Raw genomic sequence first — 22,864 nt, forward strand, 5'->3', positions numbered from 1 at the left:
GGCTGTATGTGCCATACTCTGCCTACAGTACCTATGTCTGAGGTGTGAAGAAGTGAACAATGGGAGTGATTACAGTCTGAGCCTGAGGTGTGAACACTGCAGGGGGTGAACAATGCAGGTATTAAAAGGTGTGAAAAACACAGGGGATTACATTTTTAAACAATACAGAGGGATTACAGCCTGAATCTGAGGTGAGAACCATGCAGGGGGCCAGTTAATCACAGTACTGATACCATTTAAAGCTTACTCAAAGGTAAGCCATCAAAGCAGCCAGACAGGTGGGGGGCCACACAGAGGGGGGTCGCGGGCCGCATGCGGCCCGCGGGCCGCCAGTTGGACAGCACTGAAATATGGCATTTCTAGCCATAATGATTTTTAGGGTTTAGTTCTCCTTTACCATTAACTTTGAGGGGTAGATTTATGATGATCTGAAGGCTGGAAAGCTTGGATTTATATTCTGGATCTTTCCAAAATAAATTGAAAATGTTATTTCTTCATTACGATTACTGAGCCCAAAAATCAGAAAATAGCCAGTGCCCTGGCTAGCATTTCTTAATGCTACTAGTTTTTTTTTTAACCTTATCTTTCTTTTTAGATCTTCTTCTCCTTGTCTTCCTGGAGACCTTGGAAACTAGATAGTTTAAATCATAAACTAGAAGCTCCAAAAAAGAACATGCCTATGCATGCCTGTGCTTTTTTATGTTGGTTTATTTCTTTAAATCATTAATCAGGAGAAAAGGACAGTAGGTGCAGTAGAAGTCACTCCTTTCAAGACTAGGACTAAAATGAAATTATTTTGCTCTGAAATTTTACAAAAAACATTTTTTTTTCTTTTTCAGCTTATTGAAATTTTTAACACCAGACCCCATTATAGAGAATCAAGGTGAAATGGACAAGCAATGTAAAAGCATTGCGCATATAGTTTTACAAAAAATTGTAAAAGGTATGCAAAGAAATGTTATGACAGTTGAAAATATGGCTGACTTTCCGGCATCAGTAAAAAAAATCATTAAACAAAACAAAACACCAGAAGTCTTGTTTTGCCATCAATATGGATTAACGCTGGTACAAGGTACTATCCTACTGTTATAGAGAAATAGCAAATGAATGATATATATTAAGAATTGCTTAGTTTAATTGGACCCTATAGGAAATGGCAGTCCCATATTTTGGAGATTTCTAAATAACACATTTGTGAATTATATATTCCAATCCTCTACTAAATTAGATTGCTTTTAGATCCATTAGATGTTAGACTTTTCGGTTCTTGTTTCTAATTGCAATTATATTCACCTACACAGATATCACAGGTTCATTCATTTTGTTGGAAAAGAAAGAACATATAAACTATTCTCTACTGTTATAAGCAGAAATTTAATAGAACTAAAACTGTTTGGCCAACTCTGGGTCCTAAGGTGGCCATACATGGGCAGATAAGCAGCCGAATCAGTCTGAAGGACCCAGATTGGCAGTTTATCTGCCCGTGTATGGCCACCCCTAACAGGCCTACCTTACTGATATCTCAGTCGGCCATGTTTGCTTTTCCTGTTGGATCGATGACCAAGTCGGCTAGTTGATGCAGTCCTTGGTCCGACGGCCCATATGATCACCATTTTGGCCACCTTTATACATTGTTTTCTGCTTTGTTCTATAAGATATGAGCAAAAGTAGCATTCCTTATTGCAATATTTTAATTTTCTGTGTTGCTTAAGTTAATATTTTAACTAGGGTAATTATTTTATCTAGTGTAACTCTAATTTATCCATAGGATAAGAAATATTGCTGTATCTGTAATTTTGGATTCTGGATAACTGAGCACCTTCTTTTATTTTAGTTTATATATGAACCCAATTAGTAAGAAATACAAGCTAGAGAGAAAAGAGAAATGAGTTTATAAAAAAAACAGATTTAGCAAACCTGAAGTATATCATTCCAAATAATAAACAGGACAAGTGGATAGGCAGAAAATAATTCCATCCAGGGTTTTTTTCCCATTTTGACAGCTCTCAAACCACTTGAGCATCGCTTTTATGTTTTATAATGTCAGTGAACCACCTGACAAAATAATTTCCAAGTAATTCATTGTTACTAACATACGACTCAGTCTATATTGAATGCAGCAGTAGCAAATTATAATTTTTTTTTTCTGTAGTGAAGGAACTAATAGGTTTCATGGGCTTCATGTCACATAATATTTATTCCTTCCAGTTGCATATCCCAGCTCTTTGAAATGAGAATGCAGCAAGCAAGCAGAACCTAGAATAGGGAGGACAAAACAAATAGATGTCTAATGCTTGTGATCCAGACAACAAATAACTTTGATTACGTCATCAATAACAATGTTTCATCTGCACAAATATTTCTACAATTTCATAAAAATGCAGCGATTCCCCAAAATGGTACAATTGTTTTGACACCTTTTAAACTGAATACTGATTTGGCAGAATTGAAGGGAAATAAAAGCTAAACATATTTATTTTTGGGTTAATATCCTTTATTTATATAGTGCTGACATATTCCTCAGTACTTTATAATGATTAAACATCATTTGTTTCAGTCACATAGTTACACTATGATCATTTCCATCAGGAGCCAGTTAACCTTTCTGTCTGTTTTTTGCATGTGGGAGGAAAAGGTGTACAAAAAAAAACACGGGACACGTAATTGTGTCATTAGTAAAAGTTTGGATACTGTTCCACCTGTCCAGTTATGAACACTGTTTTTGCAAGGTTCCCTGAACATAATTTCCCCATTAGGCCTTAAAGCCTTTAGGAGTTACTCTTGTTGACAACTGCAAAGCTTAATAAAATCCCAGAAACTCAGAACTTTGTGATGTCCCATAACAACAATGAGCTTCTTTAAGTAACCAAATGAATATCTCAAAATGCAGCTAACTTATGCCTATAAAGCAAGAGAAGGCTATATAATTATTGCAGAATGGTCTCAGTACAGAATTTTCAATGTCCATAATGTCAGCAAGAAATATTAGTTAAATGGTACTGTGAAAGAGAAAGAAAACTTTCAGAGATCTGCTTGCATGTTGGGCAGAAAGGCTGGTTTGCCTGCTTTCACCGTTCCCTAGTGCTGTACAGTATTGCTTGCACAAACTTGATATGCATGGAAAAATCATCATGGGTAAGCTTTACCAGCAATCTCATCACAAACTACAGCGTATGAGGTATGCAAAACAGCATCTTGACAAGCCCAATAGCCTTTGGTAATACGTTCTGTGGACTGATAGTGTAAAAATTGAACTTTTTAACCACAACAACAAAGGTTTGAGCAGCATTTGATGAAAAAATACCTTGCCAACTGTTAAATATGGAACAGATCTATTATATTTTGCATTTGGGTAGCAGCCAGTGGCGCAGGAAACATTTATATGCGTAGACGACCCTGAAGCAGGAAAAGGAATAGCTCCTACCACAAGATAGTGATCCTAAACATAGCTCTAAAGCCGCCATGAGTTACTTGAAGAGGAGCAAGCTTGGAGGTTTTGGAATGGCCCTCACTGTCCTCTGATGTAAACATCATTGAATTTCTGTGGAAAGCTCCAAAATATGGCACTACCATTTCCCATAGGGTCCAATTATAACAAACAATTTTTTATGATTTTTAAAAATAATAATAGTAAGATAGTACATTGTGGTAGCATAAATATACACTGATGGCACAACAATTATTCTGGTATTTTGTTTAATGACAAAAGGAGGTTTCATCTTAATATTTGAAAATGGCTTTTACTGTCAGGCAAATACAACTTAAAGAAGAGATTTGATGGCTTTTAGCAAGTGAGAAATACAGTAAGGATACACCTGTATTTGCTTTAATTTTTTGGCCAAATCAGAATTTTTTTTTTTTTTAATTTTGGCAGGATTTGGCCACTATGGATGATTTTTTTGTGTGCTTCAAAATGCAGCCCCCCAGGATTTCTGTCATTTGCCTATGCAGATTAGGATTTGGTTCAGTATTTGGCCAAATCCTACAATGAAGATTTAGTGCAACTGTATATGTATAAACAAACCCATCCCTTCCACCAGCTGCAGCTTGTTAGGCTGTTAGATAAGAAGAAGCTCATTATACATAGGGTTCCTCATTGGGCTGCTGATTTGCTTTGATTGTGGTCGTACAAACTCAAGTAGAATGTGACTTTCAGTTTCAGAATTCGCCCTGTTTAATGCACTAAATAGCAAGAAACTTACACTTTCCTAAGTAAAATAAAAAAAAAGGAAAAAAGATGTTAAGTGTATTTCATTTATACTCCCTCTGTGCAGGCTAATTTAATCAGTGTGAAAGTGCCTGCTTTATTACAGGCTTGACACATCATGCCTGCCCTTCCCTTTCTCTTGCCTGTAGTGTCTGGCAGCCAGGCAGATGTACATTAACAACACAGCCATGGATCATGATTGGCCAACAGCAGCTGTCACTAAATAAAGAATCTGCAGGGGGACACACACCCTGTACAGTATTTGTACTTATTTTAGTGCAGGCACAATTGCATACCTGTAGAATTAGAGGAATGATTCCCCCTGTTGCTGTAAATGCTGAATCTCCCCCTGCATGTTTTCATGGCCGCCAGCGCTGATATGTAGCCCACAATTTAGGAACTGTTGCTACAATAGGGGTCCCCAACCTTTTACTACTCGTGAGTTAAATGTACTACTCACAGTTAAATGTAAAAAGACTTGGGGAGCAACACAAGCATCATAAAAGTTCATAGGGCTGCCAAATAATGGTTGTGATTGGGTATCTGGTATCCTATATACAGACTATCAGCCTATAGGAGGATTTGTTTAATAGTTTAACAGTAAAAATTGTTTTTATTCAACTAAAACAAGCCAGGATTAAAAAAAAAAAAAAAACTTGTTTTGGGGACACTGGGAGCAACATCCAAGGGATTGGTGAGCAACATGTTGCCCCTGAGCCACTGGTTGGAGATCACTGCTCTACAGCAATGAAATGTTATATAATGATGTCATACATGCTAGTTGCACCTTTTTATGCAAACAAAATTTGCCTCTAAGCCAAAAATATAAAAATAAGCACCTTCTTTGAGGTCCCAGTGAGCAACATCCAAGTGGTTGGGGATCACTGCCTTAGAACCTGTGTTTGTAAGCCTATAATCAAGTAGGTTCAGGTAGACTAGCTATAATGCTTGTGGCCTCCATAGAAAGCAATCTCTTGATACTCTAGTGCACAGTATATTCTGCAGCATTTTTCTCAGAGTCTGAGTAGATGCCGGGATATATACAACCATCCACCATTTGTTGTATATGTATGGATTCTCTTATCTGGAAACCAAGAAAGCTCTAAATTATGGGAAGGCCATTCCCCATAGAATCTATGTTAAATCTATGAATTTCTAATTTAATTATTATGAATTATCTCCTTTTTTTAGCAGACTTAAGTTATGGAGATCCATATCCATATTGCCTCCAATAATGATTAATTATATCTTAGTTGGGATCAAGTACAAGGTACTGTTTTATTATTACAGACAAAAAGCAAACACTTTTTAAAAATTGTAATCTTTGGAGTCTTTGGGAGATGGTCTTCCTTAACTCTGAGCTTTCTGTATAATGGATCCCATACCTATATCTTTAAACTATTTCTTGGCCACATGCTAATATAAATCCTTGTTTTCTTACAACTAAACTTATACCAGAAACGATCTGTTTTAAATAAGCACAAATGCAAGTCTCCCTTCTCATGGTAAATTGGAATTTAAAAGCAGACAGGTGCTTTAATTATGTTATCAACTGAAAGGGTTTGCCTCTGTGTGCTTCCCTGCGGTGCACTGATGATGTTTTATGATTCTGTCATTTCCAATAACCCAAAAGCGCTTGAGACCAGTATATCTGATAAACTCGGCGCCCTAAGGACTAGGATTTCCCAGCCTGATTTTTCACTTCTATCTCTGAATCTCCTCCTGGCTCACTTTTTTCACATGGACTATAACATTTATAAAGCAGAACAACAGTATGTCACAAGCAGCTGTATACAGTCCGAATCAGACCACTAATTTGTGCAGGAAAAAATTAAATCAGGAGGTAAATTATTTCATGATTGCTCGTTCCCAACAGAGCCAGGCATCATTCTGAAGAAAATATCCAATAATTGCTTTCAGCCAGTGTCAGACACATGCAATTCCATCTACTAATGGCTATGTGAGGTAGCAGCGGGCCTCGGGGGTCAGTACAGGACTGTAAATAGCTTAGCAGTAGGAACAGCACTAGAGAGACAGAACACATAGGAAATGAAGTGGCAATAAGTGCAATCCATAGGGGAAATGTGCTTCACTTGGAGTTTAATATATTGCCAGTGTGTATCTGGCTGTCAGCCATACAGCAATTGTTTACCTTTTTGTCAGCATCTGCATCTGTTCTGTTTTGTAAGCGGCACTTAACTCTCAGCCAGTAAATACTGGAATCAATAACAACAGCTAAGGGAATTCCCTTCTTTTTATCATATACTATAACAAATTCGAGCTACCGACAATGTTTGCCTTAGATTAACAAGGAAAAGATATTAACAGGGTCAAAGGGATTTGGTTAGTATCATTTTATAGCTTTTCAAGCTCAAAGTAATTATATCAGCACGTTTTGAATGTTTTTTGTAAGCTATCCAAATTAAACTGTTAAAAATTGCTAGCATGCAGTAATGAAAATGATTTTTTATAATTATCTTAAGTACTGTGTATAGGAAACGGCTGGCACCTTGGTAATAATTTAGTTTGCCGTATTGCAGCTGGTGCACTGAAATATTAAGGTGGCTTTTTATAGTTTTGGGAAATTTGCGATGGTACTAAGCTATGCTTGTTATTTGAAATGTGTAATATTAGAAACGGGGAAAGAAATTCACCAACCACAGTATGAATCTATGAGTTATTGTCTTCTATAAAATAGAATTTATCAGGTTGTGTCTAATTTTTTTTTTCCCGTCTAACCAGGAATATGCCGAACATACACTGCAGAAATGAATGCTGTCACAAAGGATTGTTATAATAGTTATAGCATCACTTAAAAGTTAATATCATTGAGAGCAAAGGAACACATTAATGTTAATGGGATTTGTGCACGTAACTCCCCATGCACTGCTTGGAAAATGTACCCCTTAATGTCTTCAAATTCAAAATAGACCACTTAAATTGCTTTTCTTTTATTAAACAGCCTCTTTTTCAATTGTAGTCCAACTGAAGTTACATTTTTTTGCAACATTTTATTGTTCGCAACTTGGCATTTATGGTTGTTTTTATTCGATTAATTAACCTTTATTTCTTTTTTTTCCCCAAGTACGTTTAAATGCACAATGGTATTCTCAGATGTTGCCAAGCTGTGTATGAGGCATAGAACATTAGAAAGGGCAATTGCATGGTGGGGGATGCTTGTATCATTCAGATTAACCAGTTTGAGTTTTTTGCTGTCACTGCACATCTTGTAATGTTCTGCCACAACTAGAAAACTATTATCCACTTGAATGCTGCAGGTATTGCTTTGGAGTTCTCTTTTTCTTTTAATGGATGAAAGGCATTATAACTTTAACACTTCCTTTACTGGCTAGATATACAGAACTGAAATGGAAATGAAGCATGGCTTTATTGAAGGAGAAGGAAAGGTAAAAACTAAGAAGGCTTTATCAGAAAGGACTATGTGTCTATGTAAATACAGCATAAACACTTACAGAACTGCTGCTCTGAGCTCTCATTAAAAGGAACCCCACATTTATTTCCTTCTATTCTATACACATGATCATCTGTGTTAGATTTCCTTCTCTCAGAAAAAAATCCTTCAGGGCATGGCACAAGCCTGCTCAATTTGCTTCTCTCTCCCCCTCCCTTCTCTGCTGTTATCTGAGCTGAAAGCTGTTCCCTGCTTGCACACTGCTGCCTGGTAGTGAAGGCAGACCAAGATAAAATGGCAGCTGCTGCCTTAAACAAACAGATGGAGCTTCTAGGGCCATTTACTCAGGTATGGTAAAGCATTCTGACAAATAAATATAGTGTTCTAGCTTGCACTATTGAGACTAATCTACTGGAAATAAAATGCCTCAGTAGCTTTCCTTCTCCTTTAAAGGATATTTAATCCCCCACAAAAAATGTAATCAGTGAACAGCCTCTTTGAAACCTTTAAATATTTGCCACTTCTGTTGTTCAAAAGTTTATAGTAAGGCTATGACATCCCCTTAATCACTTAGGATTCCTTCTCCTCTAACCTCCTCAGCCCCCTACCTTTTGCTTTGGCTAACTGAGCATAGTCAGTTTTTCTCAACTCAGGTTACTAAACACACCCTCCAGTCTAGCAGCCAATGAAGAGATGGCACTGCTGGTTTCCATAGAAACTCTGCTTAAGCTGTGCAGCTGCTGGAGAAACATATTTTTTCTTCTGAGCACAGCTTAACAGGGCACAATCCAAGCAGGACTTAGAAGTAAATTCTGCCTGTGTAAGCTTGCATTCTTCATTGCATTAACTTTACAGTGCACATGTTCTGTTTGCAGATGTAAATGTCACTGAAGATGTGTGAGAAGGAAAATGGCTGCCAGGTTAAAGCTGTTATTTGTTTTAGAGGTGATGGCGAATGGAGGGGATATATATAATGCAAAGGGCGTGATTTAGGTAGGGGAGATGTGCCTAACTTATATACAGTCAAAAGTGAAAACCAACTCATCAGTACATGCATGAGTTTACTGTCCAACCCAAAGCTGTATTAACACTAGTGATGTGCGGGTCAAGAAAAACTTAACCCAACCCTAAACCATTAAACCTTAACCCGAATCTGATCCCAAAATGTTGCCTTACCCAACCTGTACCCTTGTGTTTCCACTCTGTATGCTACTTCTGTGTACGCCTTTGGTTCTAAGACAGAAAAACTTCAATAGCGGAGGATGAGAGTACTTCCCCAGTCTGACCCACACCCAACCTGAACCCAAAATGGTTGCTCAAGTTTTAATCCTAACCTGCCTGACCTAAGGGTTAACCCATGTGATCTGCATGTCATGTATCTATCTATATATATGTGTGTGTGTGTGCCATCTATATATTTAAATATCTAAATCGTTCAATATTCAAGCAGTCAGTCTCTAGATGATGGTCATGATAGCTCGAGGTAGCAGTGGGGCTTGTATACTAAAATTGGGCAAACTTGCATCATCCATAAACTCCAGTCAGCTCTGATCAGTACAGGTAAAATTATGAAAGCCAAACTCTGTTTCATTGTTCAGTCATGTTTTACGTTTAGAACATAAATGTATGCATTTACATGTTTCTATTACAGTTTCCGCTGCTGTGAATCATCAGGAAACAAGGAAACAAACTGGATTATATTTATCTTTAGATAAACTGAAATCTTTGGTTGGTTTCATCAGACTCTTTTTGTCGCTTGAAGAACAAGTAGAAAAGGCTGCCTCTGAAATATTATTCCTCAAATGTTCTCCAAGTGAAGTAAAAGGAAATATAGATGGTAAGAAGGTGTGACATTATTGATGATCTTCATTAATTAACAATACAAGTGGTAATAGGCTGACTGAGGCATTTTGTCTGCACTGCCCTCCGAAAGAGAACAGCAGCAATCATAATGCCATAGTCCTAACTATACTTGAAACTGTTTATTTTTTTTGGCCCACATTTTTTAAGTAAAAGTTTTTACATTGTAATCTCTAAGAGACGAGAAATAGATTTACAAATATTTAGTGCTAGATAGTGGAGTTTCTGGTGTCAAATAAACTCCCTTTGGAAGGCGTCTATGGTTCCTATCCCAGTGGCAGGTAATTTCAGCATTTTTTATTCATGTGTTTTACCAATGTGTCATTGCCCTTAAACTAAAGCTTTCCTCCACACACACATTCAGTGCCTGGATACAACCTTTTTTTTATCATACAACATATTTACAAGGAATCCTTTAGGCACTTCAGAAAGTGACCCCACAAAGCTACAAGGATTCCCAAAAATAAACTGATGCAATACAAATTAAACCTCAAAACAAATGAGATAACACTAGTTGGCATGTACAAAAATAACAGCCAGAGACATACGGAACACGCTTCACAAAGATTAGAGGGAAAAATGTCCCCTAACCAAACCTACCTCATGTTTCATTTAGACAATCCTCAAATCTAAGGAAATATTGTAACAAGATACCACAGCCCAACGCATGAAACACATCTCTGTGGAAGCAAAAAATGTGAAACATGCCCACATATCCCTTAGAAAGCAAAGGATTGCATAATCTAAGTCTATTACATCTGCTGTTCACCTTCCAGTGTGTTTTACATTGCACAGTGAGCGCACATTATATTGACAGACTGGGCAATACACTCCATTATATACATCTTAAAGCTACTTCTTGTGAACAGGTGTATCTACCTGTAACAACTGTGTTGAGCAAAACTCAAAGGGAGATCGCCAGCTCTGATCCTATTTGGCAAAGCTGAGACACTCCACTGGTAGTATTGTTCACAGATACTCATTTGGGACCTTTGACTTTCTGTGGCAGCACCTGTAGTATCTGACCCCATCAAGGAGTTTAGAGTAGTGGGATAGTGAAGGCAGAGTACAAAGGGATCCAGGATAAGGGTCACTTTTAAAGTGGGCAGAATAAACAGTAGGGCATAAGCATACTTTGCTAGGCCCATGCAGAGCTCAGGTCAGGTGGTAAACAGCAGAACACAGCAACAGGCCAGATATTAGATTAACCACAGCAGGACTGTGGGGAAACAGATACAAAGATAGATCAGTTGTGACTATTTACACTGGTGCCAAAGGAGCGTTTGCCACTGCCTCCAGACACTTAGGGGCACATTTACTAATCCACGAACGTCCGAAAAGCGTCTGAATGCGTTTTTTTCGTAATGATTGGTATTTTGCGATTTTTTCGTAAATTGTCGCGGCTTTTTCGTAGCCGTTACGACTTTTTCGTAGCGCTACGACTTGCGCGAATTGTCGCAACTTTTTCGTAGCCGTCGCGCCGAGTACGAAAGTTTCGGATTCATTCAAGCCTCAGTATTGTGACTTTCCTTGGGCCAGGTTGGAGCTGCAGAGTGCCATTGAGTCCTATGGGAGACTTTCCTTGGGCCAGGTTGGAGCTGCAGAGTGCCATTGAGTCCTATGGGAGGCTTCCAAAATCATGCAAAGTCTGAAAGTTTTGCCCGCCGTTTACGAGCACTCAATACGAAAAAGTTGCGACAATATACGAGCAAATCGTAACGGCTACGAAAAAGTCGTGACTTTTCGCGCAAGTCGTAATGGCTACGAAAAAGTCGCAACAATTTACGAAAAAGTCGTAACGGCGACAAAAAAATCGCAAATAATACGAAAAAGTCGCAAAATGTTCGTTTCCAATCCGAATTTTTCCCATTCGGATTCGTGGATTAGTAAATGTGCCCCTAAGTATTTGGATAGCAAATCAAGCCAGCTTTGTTTTTACACTTGCCCTTGTGTGCACCTTCTTTGACTCTTTACACTTCTGTATAATTCTTTGAGTTGCCGGAGTTTACACTTCCACCCCAGTCTGCCACCTGTAAGTCTCAATTTATACTGATGCATTTAAACACAGATTTTTGTCTGCTTGGCCACTCAAAAATGAGATGTCGCTGATGATTTGTATTATGTAAAATCACAAGCGGTAAATTCTTATTTAAAAACATAACACTTTCTCCAAAGTGATGTTTTTGCATGAAATTTAGTGCTATCTTCTGTATAAATGATCCTCAAGAAGTTCTTGCTAGACAAAAATTATTATCTATAAACACTACAAAAACACAAAAAAATGAACTGTATTTGCTTATGTCAATAAATAAATGATAAATAATGGAAAGCTTGCTTGGGAATGAGTGGATAGGCGATGCAAGCCTGCTTTTTTTGCCCTTTTTTCAGCAGTAACATTTTCTTATTGTTAAAAGTCATCTTAAATGAACAGAGCATACAGCATCATGACAGTCATATAGCCTGTTCAGGTTTTTCAGTGTTCTCTAAAAAAACTTAATAAAGGTCCTCACCGAATTTGGATTAAAAGAACCTGTTAAGAAGGCAATTGCTTCCCAAGAGATAACCTCTGTTGATAAGAAAACAGGGGGGAAACACAGTATTGGCGCTTTCACATTGTGAAAACAGAAAGGTCTCTGTATCTTTGTCCTACAAATGAATTTTGAGAATAATCTCATACTGCTGTAAGAGATAAAATCCAAGTACTTCTTGCCTGCCAGCATCTTAAATTTCCACTAAGGATTTGATAAGGGATTAGAAGTTTCCTATTTGTGCAAGCAGCTAATGTAGGTGCGATTGTGATTCCATGGCATATGACAGCTGTATTCTTAACAACTTATTTTCCACAATTATTGTATTGCTTCCATGTTCATTATAGCCTTTATATAGATTTATACAGGTATACGTATATATCTATATTAATGTACTGATAAACCTTGTGCCCTTGTTTCACAAAAGTTTACAAATCAAGAGGAAGAAAAGCCTGAGGGAAAATGTCAGGACTGAAAAGTAGACAGATTTGGCTGCTTGCCATGAGCCAGAATAGCTGGGATGCATCTAATATTTTATGGTTTTAAGTGACATGTGTCAGAAGCGATGAATGAGTGAAAATATCTGGAAGGTCCTGACAGGCTTTCTTTTAGCAGCATGTATTGTACACTGAATTTATACTCCAGTGGCCACTGTAGTATAAGGAAAGCCAGTGGCTTATTTAAAGGAGAAGGAAAGTGAAAATCACCTGGGGTGCCAAATGTTAGGCACCCCCAAGTGAATGAAATTACCTGAAACCCGGGCTGTTAATCCTGCTAAACTGCACTGGCCAACAATACTTCTCAGCGAGCACTAGTGATGTGCGGGTTGGCCTGCAACCCACAGGGTCTGCGTGTTGGTTGGGTTGGGGCCCAATACAAAACATTTTTTGTAAACAGTATCATCAAAAATACTAGAGGTACCGGAATAAATGCTTTTATTAAAAAGGCACTGGGCTATCATTCCACATTAATTGGCACCCTATATTTCTCATCCCGATCAGACACAATAACATTTGCTTAAAAATAGATTTAAATTATGTAATCTATTACTTTAGGAACAAGGAAATTTACAGTTAGTTTTTTTTGTAAAAGTAAATTATATATTTCTTTATTTTTAGGAAATTCGAAGAGAAATTGGGGCGAAGGTAGATCAAATGAAGCCTGCATGCCGAATGAGAGTTTGCCACAAATTACAGATATGGTGAGCAGGATATAATTTATCTCACTAATATAGTAACATCCACAAATACAGTCTTATTTTTTTAGACAGAGGTCCAAATTTTTCATGAAATGACCTCATATACAGAGAACTGTTGTCAGAGTGGGGGGCAAGATTAGGGGCATAAATATAACATTGCCAAGATACTCCTGAAAAACCTCTGGTGGATTGACAATCTCATTTTTTTTTGTTACATGTACTTGTCTTGTGTTTGTTTTGTTGGAAGCTATAAACAGGCTAATCTTATTTCAATACAAGCACTAAGGTATCCACAGGTCAGATTCATCTTTTCAAAAGTGTACAAAGATAGGCCTAAGAATAAGGACCTTTGGGGTCCGACTGCATCAGGTGATGCTACACCTGACTTTGCCTGATCCATTTTAAAGACTAATTTTTAACTGCAGTTACTAAATGTGCTTCCTTGTCTTGCATTAGAGCACAGGCAGATGGGTCAGGACTCAGGACAGTATAATTGAGATATAACTCACAAACATGCATTGACTTGAAAAGTAGCTTAAGAACAGCAGTTTGCAGTGATATATGGGTTGAGAGCCTAGTACATAAAGGAACAGTTAATAGCTAATCTATAAACTACAAAACCTTAATTTAATATGTATGTGTACACATTCAAATGTTCGTACTTGGTTCTAGGGTTCTGTTGATATTTTTTTTTTAATTTGAAAGAGTATTTAAAAGAGGTTATGGTTTGATTTCTCCCTTTATTGTATTCCTTTTTTTCTCATTGAATGAGCAGGAGAGCAAGTGAATAATAAAGCTGGAATAACCAACTTACTTAAAGAAGCAAATATTTTTCATAATGCTCAGTAATATTACTTATACATATACAAAAATAGTATCACCTGTATAAGGAAATAGTAACATTTTAGACAATGTACAAATTAATGCTGTCTTCCTTTCTCACCACTTCTGCCTTACCTCCTTGGGAATTATCACCATTCCCTCCACTGACTTATTTTCCTTTTTATTGCCAGATGTCCCATTAGTCTCTGTATATTCTATTAGAGAATACTAACTTTCATGTGCCTCCTTTGACAATATGCATTTTAGAACATATTCTCCAAGGTTGAATGGGTAAGGCAGTATCCAATGAATTACCGAGCTTGGTAGCACAGTTATATTTCTGCACAAAGGCTGATTAATGATGCACAAACACTTAACAAGAGGTTAAGGCAAATATGTTAGTCCTTTGCTTTTTACACATTCTTTATATTCAACACTTTTATCTTGACATGGTTTTTTGTGCAATGTTTTGCAAAGTAAATAAAATATGAAAAGATAACTTTGTAAAAATATAAAGAAACAAATTAACGTTGTACTTTCCTATCTGGATACTTGTTATACAGTAGTTAAATATATTTGTTTTACATTATAGCCCACCTTCAAATTTGATTGGAAAAATATTTTGAATTCAGTAGTTCACCCTTTACTGAAATGCTTACCTGCTGAATTGGAAAGCATTGCTGTTAGAATTCTTCAACAGGAAAACGAAGAGTATTCTTCTGTTGATGGCTTACAGATTAACCTAGTTATGGTTGATACATCATGCAGTCACAATGGGGCAGCTGCAGAGAGGCAGAAACCAAAGAAAGTTGCAAAGGTGAGTACATACTGTATAAAACCAGCAAAAAATACAACATTTTCTTTAGCAAACTTAATAAAATATATACACTTAGGGGCTGATTTTATAATGTTTGAGCCTCTTGGCTCGAGCATTTGGTTCCTAACACTGTGCATGAATTCCTGACTCCACGTGTGGTTTCTGCATCCGAAAACCCTGGCTTCTTACTGATCGTTTTTTCCCCCCAATTGCCGGATGCAGAAACCACGTTTAAATTTATTTATTTATGTATGGTTTTAGGATCAGAAAGCTCAAGTACAGAGACTTGATCATTAGTAAATCAGCCCCTGATGGGTTAACCATATAATTGTACCAAGAATAAACCACATTTTGTCCGTCGCCAGTTCTGTTTGCAGTGTATTAAAAACGGCTTTAAATGATATCTCAAATTGCTACTGCAATCAGACACAACTTAGTTCAGTTTTAATTTACAAAAACAGCAACATTTCTGGCTACATGCTTTACAAACACTTGATCCTAAAGATATGAACCATGAATATGACCTTACTGGATTTGGGTAAAATTCTGTTTAAAGTACAAGCAAATGAATGTAACATATGGACTGTGCTTCTGTTATATCATTAAAGAGATCTTTACATCATAACATTGTCTTTGTCTATCTGATGCCCCATGTTCCTCTATGAGGGGGGTGCAAGATTTGTGCAGCAGTAGCCCAATAACATTACACCTATAACTGACAGGCTGAGAAGGTACAGTCAGGTTGGCAAACTTCAAGTAACAATTACTTACAAAAGCAGACCCGGGAAAAACAATCAACTTTTAATTCAGTGTGTCTGATTAAGGGGTGGGATTGTGGGTGGAATGAGGCATTTAAAAGTGTGGTGATGTGTAACATTTAGGGAGCAGAAAGCTCTGAAACATAGCACTTATATTTATGCTACATTTTTTGCTATGGGTTTTTAACAATATAGCATATGTGGCAAAACTTGTTTTCAGAGACATGCAATGACTCAAATCTAGGAACAATTTAAAATATCAATTATTTTATAATAGTAAAATAAATAAAATATTTCTACAATACCCATGCATATAGTATTGTATCTAGCTTTTACATTCTGCATACATTTTGTTTATAAAATACTTCTTCCACCAGTTTTGTTTTAACATTATCGAAGAATTTGACTCCATACTTCCACTGGCTCTGGCATGCCAGGATGTCTCCCTTCTGGATGTAAGAGCTTGCTTTTTAGAGGCATTTAGCAAAGTGGCAGCATTGATCCTAGCAAAGTTGGAAGAGCACCACAAAGAGTTTCCATGCAAGGCTTCATTACAATCCATGTATGCTACTCTATCTACTGCTATCTACGTTCTCCATCATTTAAACTACTATTCTGTCCAAATGAGTAAGAAGTAAGTATGCATGAATGTTAATACTGCGTTTTTCTGTTAAATGTGATTTTGTAGATTGTTTTTGCACTTTAAAGCAAATTCAATATATATTTAGAATCTGTATTTCATTAGAAAACATCTAATTATCTTCTTATATATAATTGTTATATTTTCCTCACAGATCTTTGTTTTTAGTGGCAGTCCAAAGATACCAGGAATTCATAAATAACCTTCAGGCTGACGTTATACAATACTGCATCAGTGTTTGTTCAACAAGTATATTCCAGGATGCAGAGAGTCATAACTGGGATGACAACAAAGAGTTTTATGAGGTAATTTAATTGCTTTATTACACACTACTATATGATGTTGAATATGAAAAACAGCCTTCCCTGTAAAGGAGACATATCCTATAAAAATTAAGAATTATACTCTTCTAGATATAGAAGGATTGTGCTTAAAAAAGTTGTGTTTCAGACTGATTTATTGAGAAACCCCACTAGTCCTGCCCATCTGTTCCACTTCCTGCTGGCTGAATTCTCTTGATGTGCAGGGGAGCCAGCGGCTCTCAGTACACTGCACTGTAGGATAGGAACCAATCAGCAGCTAGGCCTGTCTTTGCTTGTGTGAGTACAAGGCTGTGATTGGCTCTCCCCCTCCAACTGTGCTTCTGGCTGGGACTGTTAGGACACGCCCACGCTTTATTTGAAACACAGACAGAGACCTGATGGGGTCTATAGGGGGCTCCAATAAAGGGGCCATTTTTACAGATAGGATTAATTTCTAACACAAAGTAAAACCAGCACTTTATATATTCATAACTGCCTGCAAAATGAGGGTTTTTCCCATCTAATCCAATATGTCTCCTTTAATTATTTTAAAGGGATACAGTTAGTCTTAATTAAAAAAAGTTAGAACTGAAACGAGTTTGTCAGTTTAAAATGCAGTACACCTTGAAATAGACTTGCCAATGGTATTCTATTGGTAATATGCAGTTTAATTGATATTTTTAGTTGTTAGATCAAGCAGAATTTTGTTCTGTAGCTCTTCATTTTCAAATTTAAATAGGAGAGTGTTTTAATACTAAAATAAGTGTAAAATGTAAATAACAATACCTATCATAGAAAAATAAGTAATTCCTGCAGGCTGTCCTAATAGCCAGCTAAGAACTGGAACAGAATGGTTTCCCAAATACATTCACAAGTTTTCATTATTTTCTGAGCAAATCTGCTTCTTAGCATGTTACACACTTTCTGTCCTTCTTGGTTCTTTCTGCTTTTCTAATCTCTGACAAATATTCATATAATTCAGAGAGTTTGAACACATCAGGGGTGAAAATAATTGTTGCCAGCAATGGCCATGTTCTGGTGGCTACAAGGGCTACCATAGTACTTACAGTCCCTAACAAACTCTTGCTTTCCTGTGATAACAAAAACTGGGAGGTATTTGCAAGAGGAAAAGGTAAGATGTGAAGTTAGAATAAAATGCTCAGATCCTCTAAATATGATTGCTTCATGGTGTTACACAGCTTGGTGTCAGGGCTATGAGAAGCCATTTTAGGTGGCAAGAAAAGCAAGATTCACTGCATTTGTCTTCTTATTGTTGGACCTCTTTACGTGCTTCTAGTGTGCTTACTGGTAGTGCATATCTCCATAACCAGAAATCACTAGCAATGCTGCCATAATTTCCTCTTTCATTGGTTTGTATGTGAGTTTACTGGTTTCTTAAGAAGGAAAATGGCAACTATTGACAAAGAATCCATACTGGCTCTCAGTCATTCTATCAAGCCCCTTGAGAATTGGAAAAAAATGTTGGTTTCTTGTGTAGTAATTTACAATGCATATATGTACAATTAATATAATACAATTGCATTAAAGGCTAGCACTCACAGGACTTTAGTTAATAATTGTCAAAAATAAAACAAAAAAGAATCTAACAAAGCAAATGTCTTACATGGTTTTTATTAATCCGACGTTTCAGCTCCACATAGGAGCTTTCCACAGGGCTGATTATCGTGTTTTATACAAATCCTATTGAATAAATGAAGAAGAAGTGAGCACTACGGACAGCACAGTATGCTGAAGAACATGCTAAACTGATTTTTTACTTCACATTATTGAAAACCAGAGACGTCTAACGCATTTCGTATTTCCTGATACTCAGTCATAGGCTCATATGACTGTTTCAGGAGATACAAAATGCGTCAGGCGTCTCTGGTTTTTAATAATGTTGTTTTATTCTTTAGCCTGCTGTACCATCTTCAGTGCTTGAGCTTCTTCATTTGGAGTTTTTTATCACCCCAAGCTACAGGCTCAGGGCGATGCACAAGTTGGGAGTGGTTTCCGTTTTATGAATGCTGATAGTTGGATGGACTAAACATTATCCCATATACGCTGTGTGATTTATGGTTGGTTTAATCTGAGCTGCAATCTTATTCAAAATAAAAAATTTTTTTATTTTTTAAAACAAAATCTAAAATGCCAAATACTATGGGATCCACATTGTGTTGAAACAAGTAGCTTAGTAATTATCTTATGTTTGACGATGTGCTACTGTACTAAGAAGGTTGAATATAAAATCTTTTGATGAATCACTGCTTGTGTTAGAATGCATTACTCTCTGTACAATAACATAGGATGATTTTATTATTAGTCCCGGAAATTGTGCTAATCTTCTGATCTGGTCAGGAAAAAACGAGGTCATATTAATCTATTAGAACATCTGCCAAATTTTTATAAAGTCGTAAAATTCAGTTTTAGTGTATGTATTAGGTGAAATGTCCTGACACATCTTAAAATGTTCCATGGCCTGTGCTCTCCTGTGAATACATATTTATGTGAGTTGAGTTGTGTGGTTAATTTTATTCCTTTGCCCTTTCATAATACACTAGAAGGAGTTCATAAAAGTCCATTAGTAATGCTAATGAATCTACACAACTGTGGTTGCCTGTACAATTCAAATAATGTTTCTGTTGAAAGGCATTAACAGGTCAAACTTACCGGTTGTGAATTCACACTTTCCTGATGCTTTAAAGTTTAATACAGCAGCTATGGATGCAACAACATTATATATGATAAATTCGTTTTTTCCATATATTGCTTGAAAGGATCTTGACAGCAATTTTAATAGCTTTGTTTTAAAGGAACAGTTCAGTGTAAAAATGAAACTAAAATAGATAAACTGTGCAAATTTTTTTTATTTCAATATAGATTATTATGTTATCTATAAAGGCTGGAGCAAACAGATGTCTAACATAATAACCAGAACACTACTTCCTCCTTTGCAGCTCTGTAAGCTGTTAGCAGTTAGTAACCAATCAGTGACTTGAGGGGGGGCCATATGGGACATAACTGTTCAGTTAATTTGCATTTGAATCTGACCTACGTGCTCACAAACTAACTGAACATTATGTCCCATGTGCCCCTCGCCTAAAGTCGCTGACTAACTAAGAGGTTAGAGAGCTGAAAGCAGGAAGAAGTGTTCTGGCTATTATGTTAGATTACATTTTTGCCTAACTAACTATACAGGTATGGGACCCATTATCCAGAATGCTCGGGACCTGGGGTTTTCTGGATAAGGGGTCTTTCCATAATTCGGATCTCCTACCTAGTCTGCTAAAAACGTTATTTAAACAGTAATTAAACCCAATAGGATTGTTTTTCCTCCAAAAAGAATTAATTATATCTTAGTTGGGATCAAGTACAAGGTAATGTTTTATTATTACAGAGAAAAAGGAAATCATTTTGAAAAATGTGAAATATTTGATTAAAATGGAGTCTGTGCGAGATGGCCTTTCCTTAATTTGGAACTTTCTGGATTATGGGTTTCCAGATATGGGGTCCAATACCTGTATTAGAAATATTTTTTATTTTGCACAGTCTGTCTATTTTACCCAGTTTAATTTTTACATTGAACTGTTGCTTTAAGGGGTTTGATTAGATTGGTGGATTTGCACGCTGTCTTTATTATCCTAATTATTAGATATTCAGGATTAAAATAAAGGTGAGTTGTTATATACAATCCCATTTCAAAACAAAAGCTTTGGGATGATTTGCAAATAATTTTAACCCTATGTTTTATTGCAAACAGTACAAATCAAATGTTGAAAAATATAAGCAAATTTGATGCCAGTGACACTTTTCAAAAACATTGGGAAAGGGGCAACAAAAGACTAGAAAAGTCAAATTGGCAATAGATCTGCAACATGATTGGTTATAAAAACCCAGATCCCAGAGAAGTTAGGTCTTTCAGAAGTGAAGATGGGGAGGGGTAAACTACTGCGCGGGCCAGTATTTCAACAATATAAGAATAACGTTTCTCAACATGAAGATTCAAAGAATTTTGGGATTTAATCATCTACAGTACAGAGTGTCCCAACTTTTTCGGAAATATACTCAAAATCATTTCATTTCTCACAAAATATTAGAAATTGGAATTCAGTTCTTTTTTTATTTTGGAAAACACAAACATAGCACCATAACATGTAAGACATAGTCACTGCAGTTAATTAGTAGACAATAAAGTTGCCCAGCGATTCAGTTAATACTATTCAGAATCAAATGTTATTTATTTGTTGCCTGTCTGTGACTTCTTTGGAATCTTTGGTTATATTTAATGTTTTTTAGGTGGATTCCAGCATGAAATAGAACACAGCATAAATACTATTTGTGTAGATCAAATTGTGATCACAGTTTTAGGACATGTATATGCATTAAAGCTCAAGAGTGGAGGTGGGTTGGTATTGGCCTTCACATCATTTATTTACCAGTAGGGTTGTTGTCCTACAATAAAAATGTAATTTCCCTTCTAAGCTATGACCTCTCAAACTCCCATTTTCCAGTGGAATAGTTAGGTCAGAGGTGAGAACTTCACCTTCTAAGTATTAAGAACATTGTAAATAAAATGCTTTTTGTAACTAAAAGGTCACTCCTACATAATTAAACTATGCATCTCTATAAATATTTAAGCCTCCTTGTGCCCAATCTCAGGCTCAAAAGAAACTAAGCTGCAAGTTCAAAATAATTTTAAAATCACTTGCAGTCAGCTGAACTGTGATTACTATGTTAATAGGTACATGATTCTATATTTTTATATTTCTGACCATGCACTATAAATGGACATGTTATTATGGTTATAAAGGTCATTTTAGGTATATTTGGTGTTGAAATGAGGATTGCAGTTTTAACTATAAGGGCTAGTTCCTGGCACGGATGAGGTGGGAGTCTAGGTAAAATCTTTAGGCCACCATTTACAACAACAAATGGAGTTTGAGTGGCTTTATATGCCACTTCAGTCAAATGCGCCTCCCATTGTATGTATGTATGTATGTATATCTTTATTTATAAAGCGCTACTTATGTACGCAGCGCTGTACAGTAGAATTCATTAATACAGACAAGGGGGTTAAAGATAATGGATAAATACAAAGTACAACAATAAATACAAATAAATACAAGGTACAGTTGCAATAAGAGTCAGAAACACAAGATGAAGGAGGTCCCTGCCCCGTAGAGCTTACAATCTATATGGGAGGGTAACTAACAGACACAAATAGGCAAATATAAGTGCTATAGGTCACAGTGGGTGACATTACAGTATAAGTGCCAGTTTCCAGATCAGGTGCTGGGCGAGTGCTCCATAAGGTAGTCTTTAAGTTTAGTTTTAAAAAGACTGAGGGAGGATTCTCTCCGGAGGACATCAGGGAGGGAATTCCAAATGTAAGGGGCAGCCAGGCAGAAGGATTTAAGGCGGGAAACAGCAGTAGTAGTGGGGGGCGCAACCAAACGGTTGCTCTGCGAGGAACGAAGGAGACGGCCAGGAACGTTGTTGTTGAAAAATATACCATAGGAGTTACTTAAGGTGTCCTCTTTTAACACTTCTTAGGTGGGACTGGTAATAAATAAGAAGTGTCTATAAAATGCCCTCTTCTGTTTGAACCATTTACAATCTTGTGAAAAGTCAAATAGGATAAATGCAACCTACTTTCTGAATATATATAAAGGTTTTCATTCATCCAGGTCATGTTAAATTTAGTAGACTTGCTGAGTAATCATTGAAGAGGTTTCACTACTCATCCAAGCAGCTTCTTCTTTGAACTGAAGAAGTTGCTTGGATGAGTAGTGAATAGTGATGAGTGAATTTTTTCGCCAGGCATGGATTCACAGCAAAATTCCACATTTCGCCATTGGGGAATTGTTTTGCGAAATTTCGCCACAGAAAATTTGCAGTCGTGTAAAAAAAATTGTGGTCACTAGTGATGAACATTTTTTTTCACCTGCCATCGATTTGCAGCAAAATGCTGCATATTGCCGTCATGGTCACCCTTTATTTTAAAGAAAAGCTTTTAATGTTGAAGTTTGGCCAATGCATATATTAATGCTAATAGTCATTGAAAATGTCAAGGAGGACAATATGGATAAAAAATTTTTATACTGTTTTATTTTTTTTTTTTAAATGGTTGTTTCAAGGGCGCTATGGAAGCAAGCGTGATTACAAGAATGTCTGCAATGTTACAGATATATAAACTTGTATAAGGACACATAACTGATTCATTTTTATCTCATTTAATCTGATTCTTACCTTGTTTTAACTAGAGGCTAAATTGGGTGTCTAGAATTTCCTTGCAGTTTTATGGAGATAATAAAATGTTT

At 36.6% G+C, this 22,864-nt stretch overlaps 1 protein-coding gene across 2 annotated transcripts in view; it reads left to right on the top strand.

The window, feature by feature from the left end:
* kiaa0825 (uncharacterized protein KIAA0825 homolog) overlaps window positions 1-22,864 on the top strand; it is a 175,586-nt gene that overhangs the window by 27,145 nt on the left and 125,577 nt on the right. For both annotated transcript variants that reach the window (XM_002933436.5, XM_018090791.2), the window contains exons 5-9: window positions 9,271-9,456; window positions 13,126-13,208; window positions 14,620-14,844; window positions 15,980-16,236; window positions 16,397-16,547. In XM_002933436.5, the coding sequence (XP_002933482.3) occupies window positions 9,271-9,456; window positions 13,126-13,208; window positions 14,620-14,844; window positions 15,980-16,236; window positions 16,397-16,547 (902 nt within the window). The remainder of the gene's footprint in view (window positions 1-9,270; window positions 9,457-13,125; window positions 13,209-14,619; window positions 14,845-15,979; window positions 16,237-16,396; window positions 16,548-22,864) is intronic.

The sequence above is a fragment of the Xenopus tropicalis genome, chromosome 1 (assembly GCF_000004195.4).
Source record: "Xenopus tropicalis strain Nigerian chromosome 1, UCB_Xtro_10.0, whole genome shotgun sequence".
Classification (NCBI taxonomy): Eukaryota; Metazoa; Chordata; class Amphibia; order Anura; family Pipidae; genus Xenopus; species Xenopus tropicalis.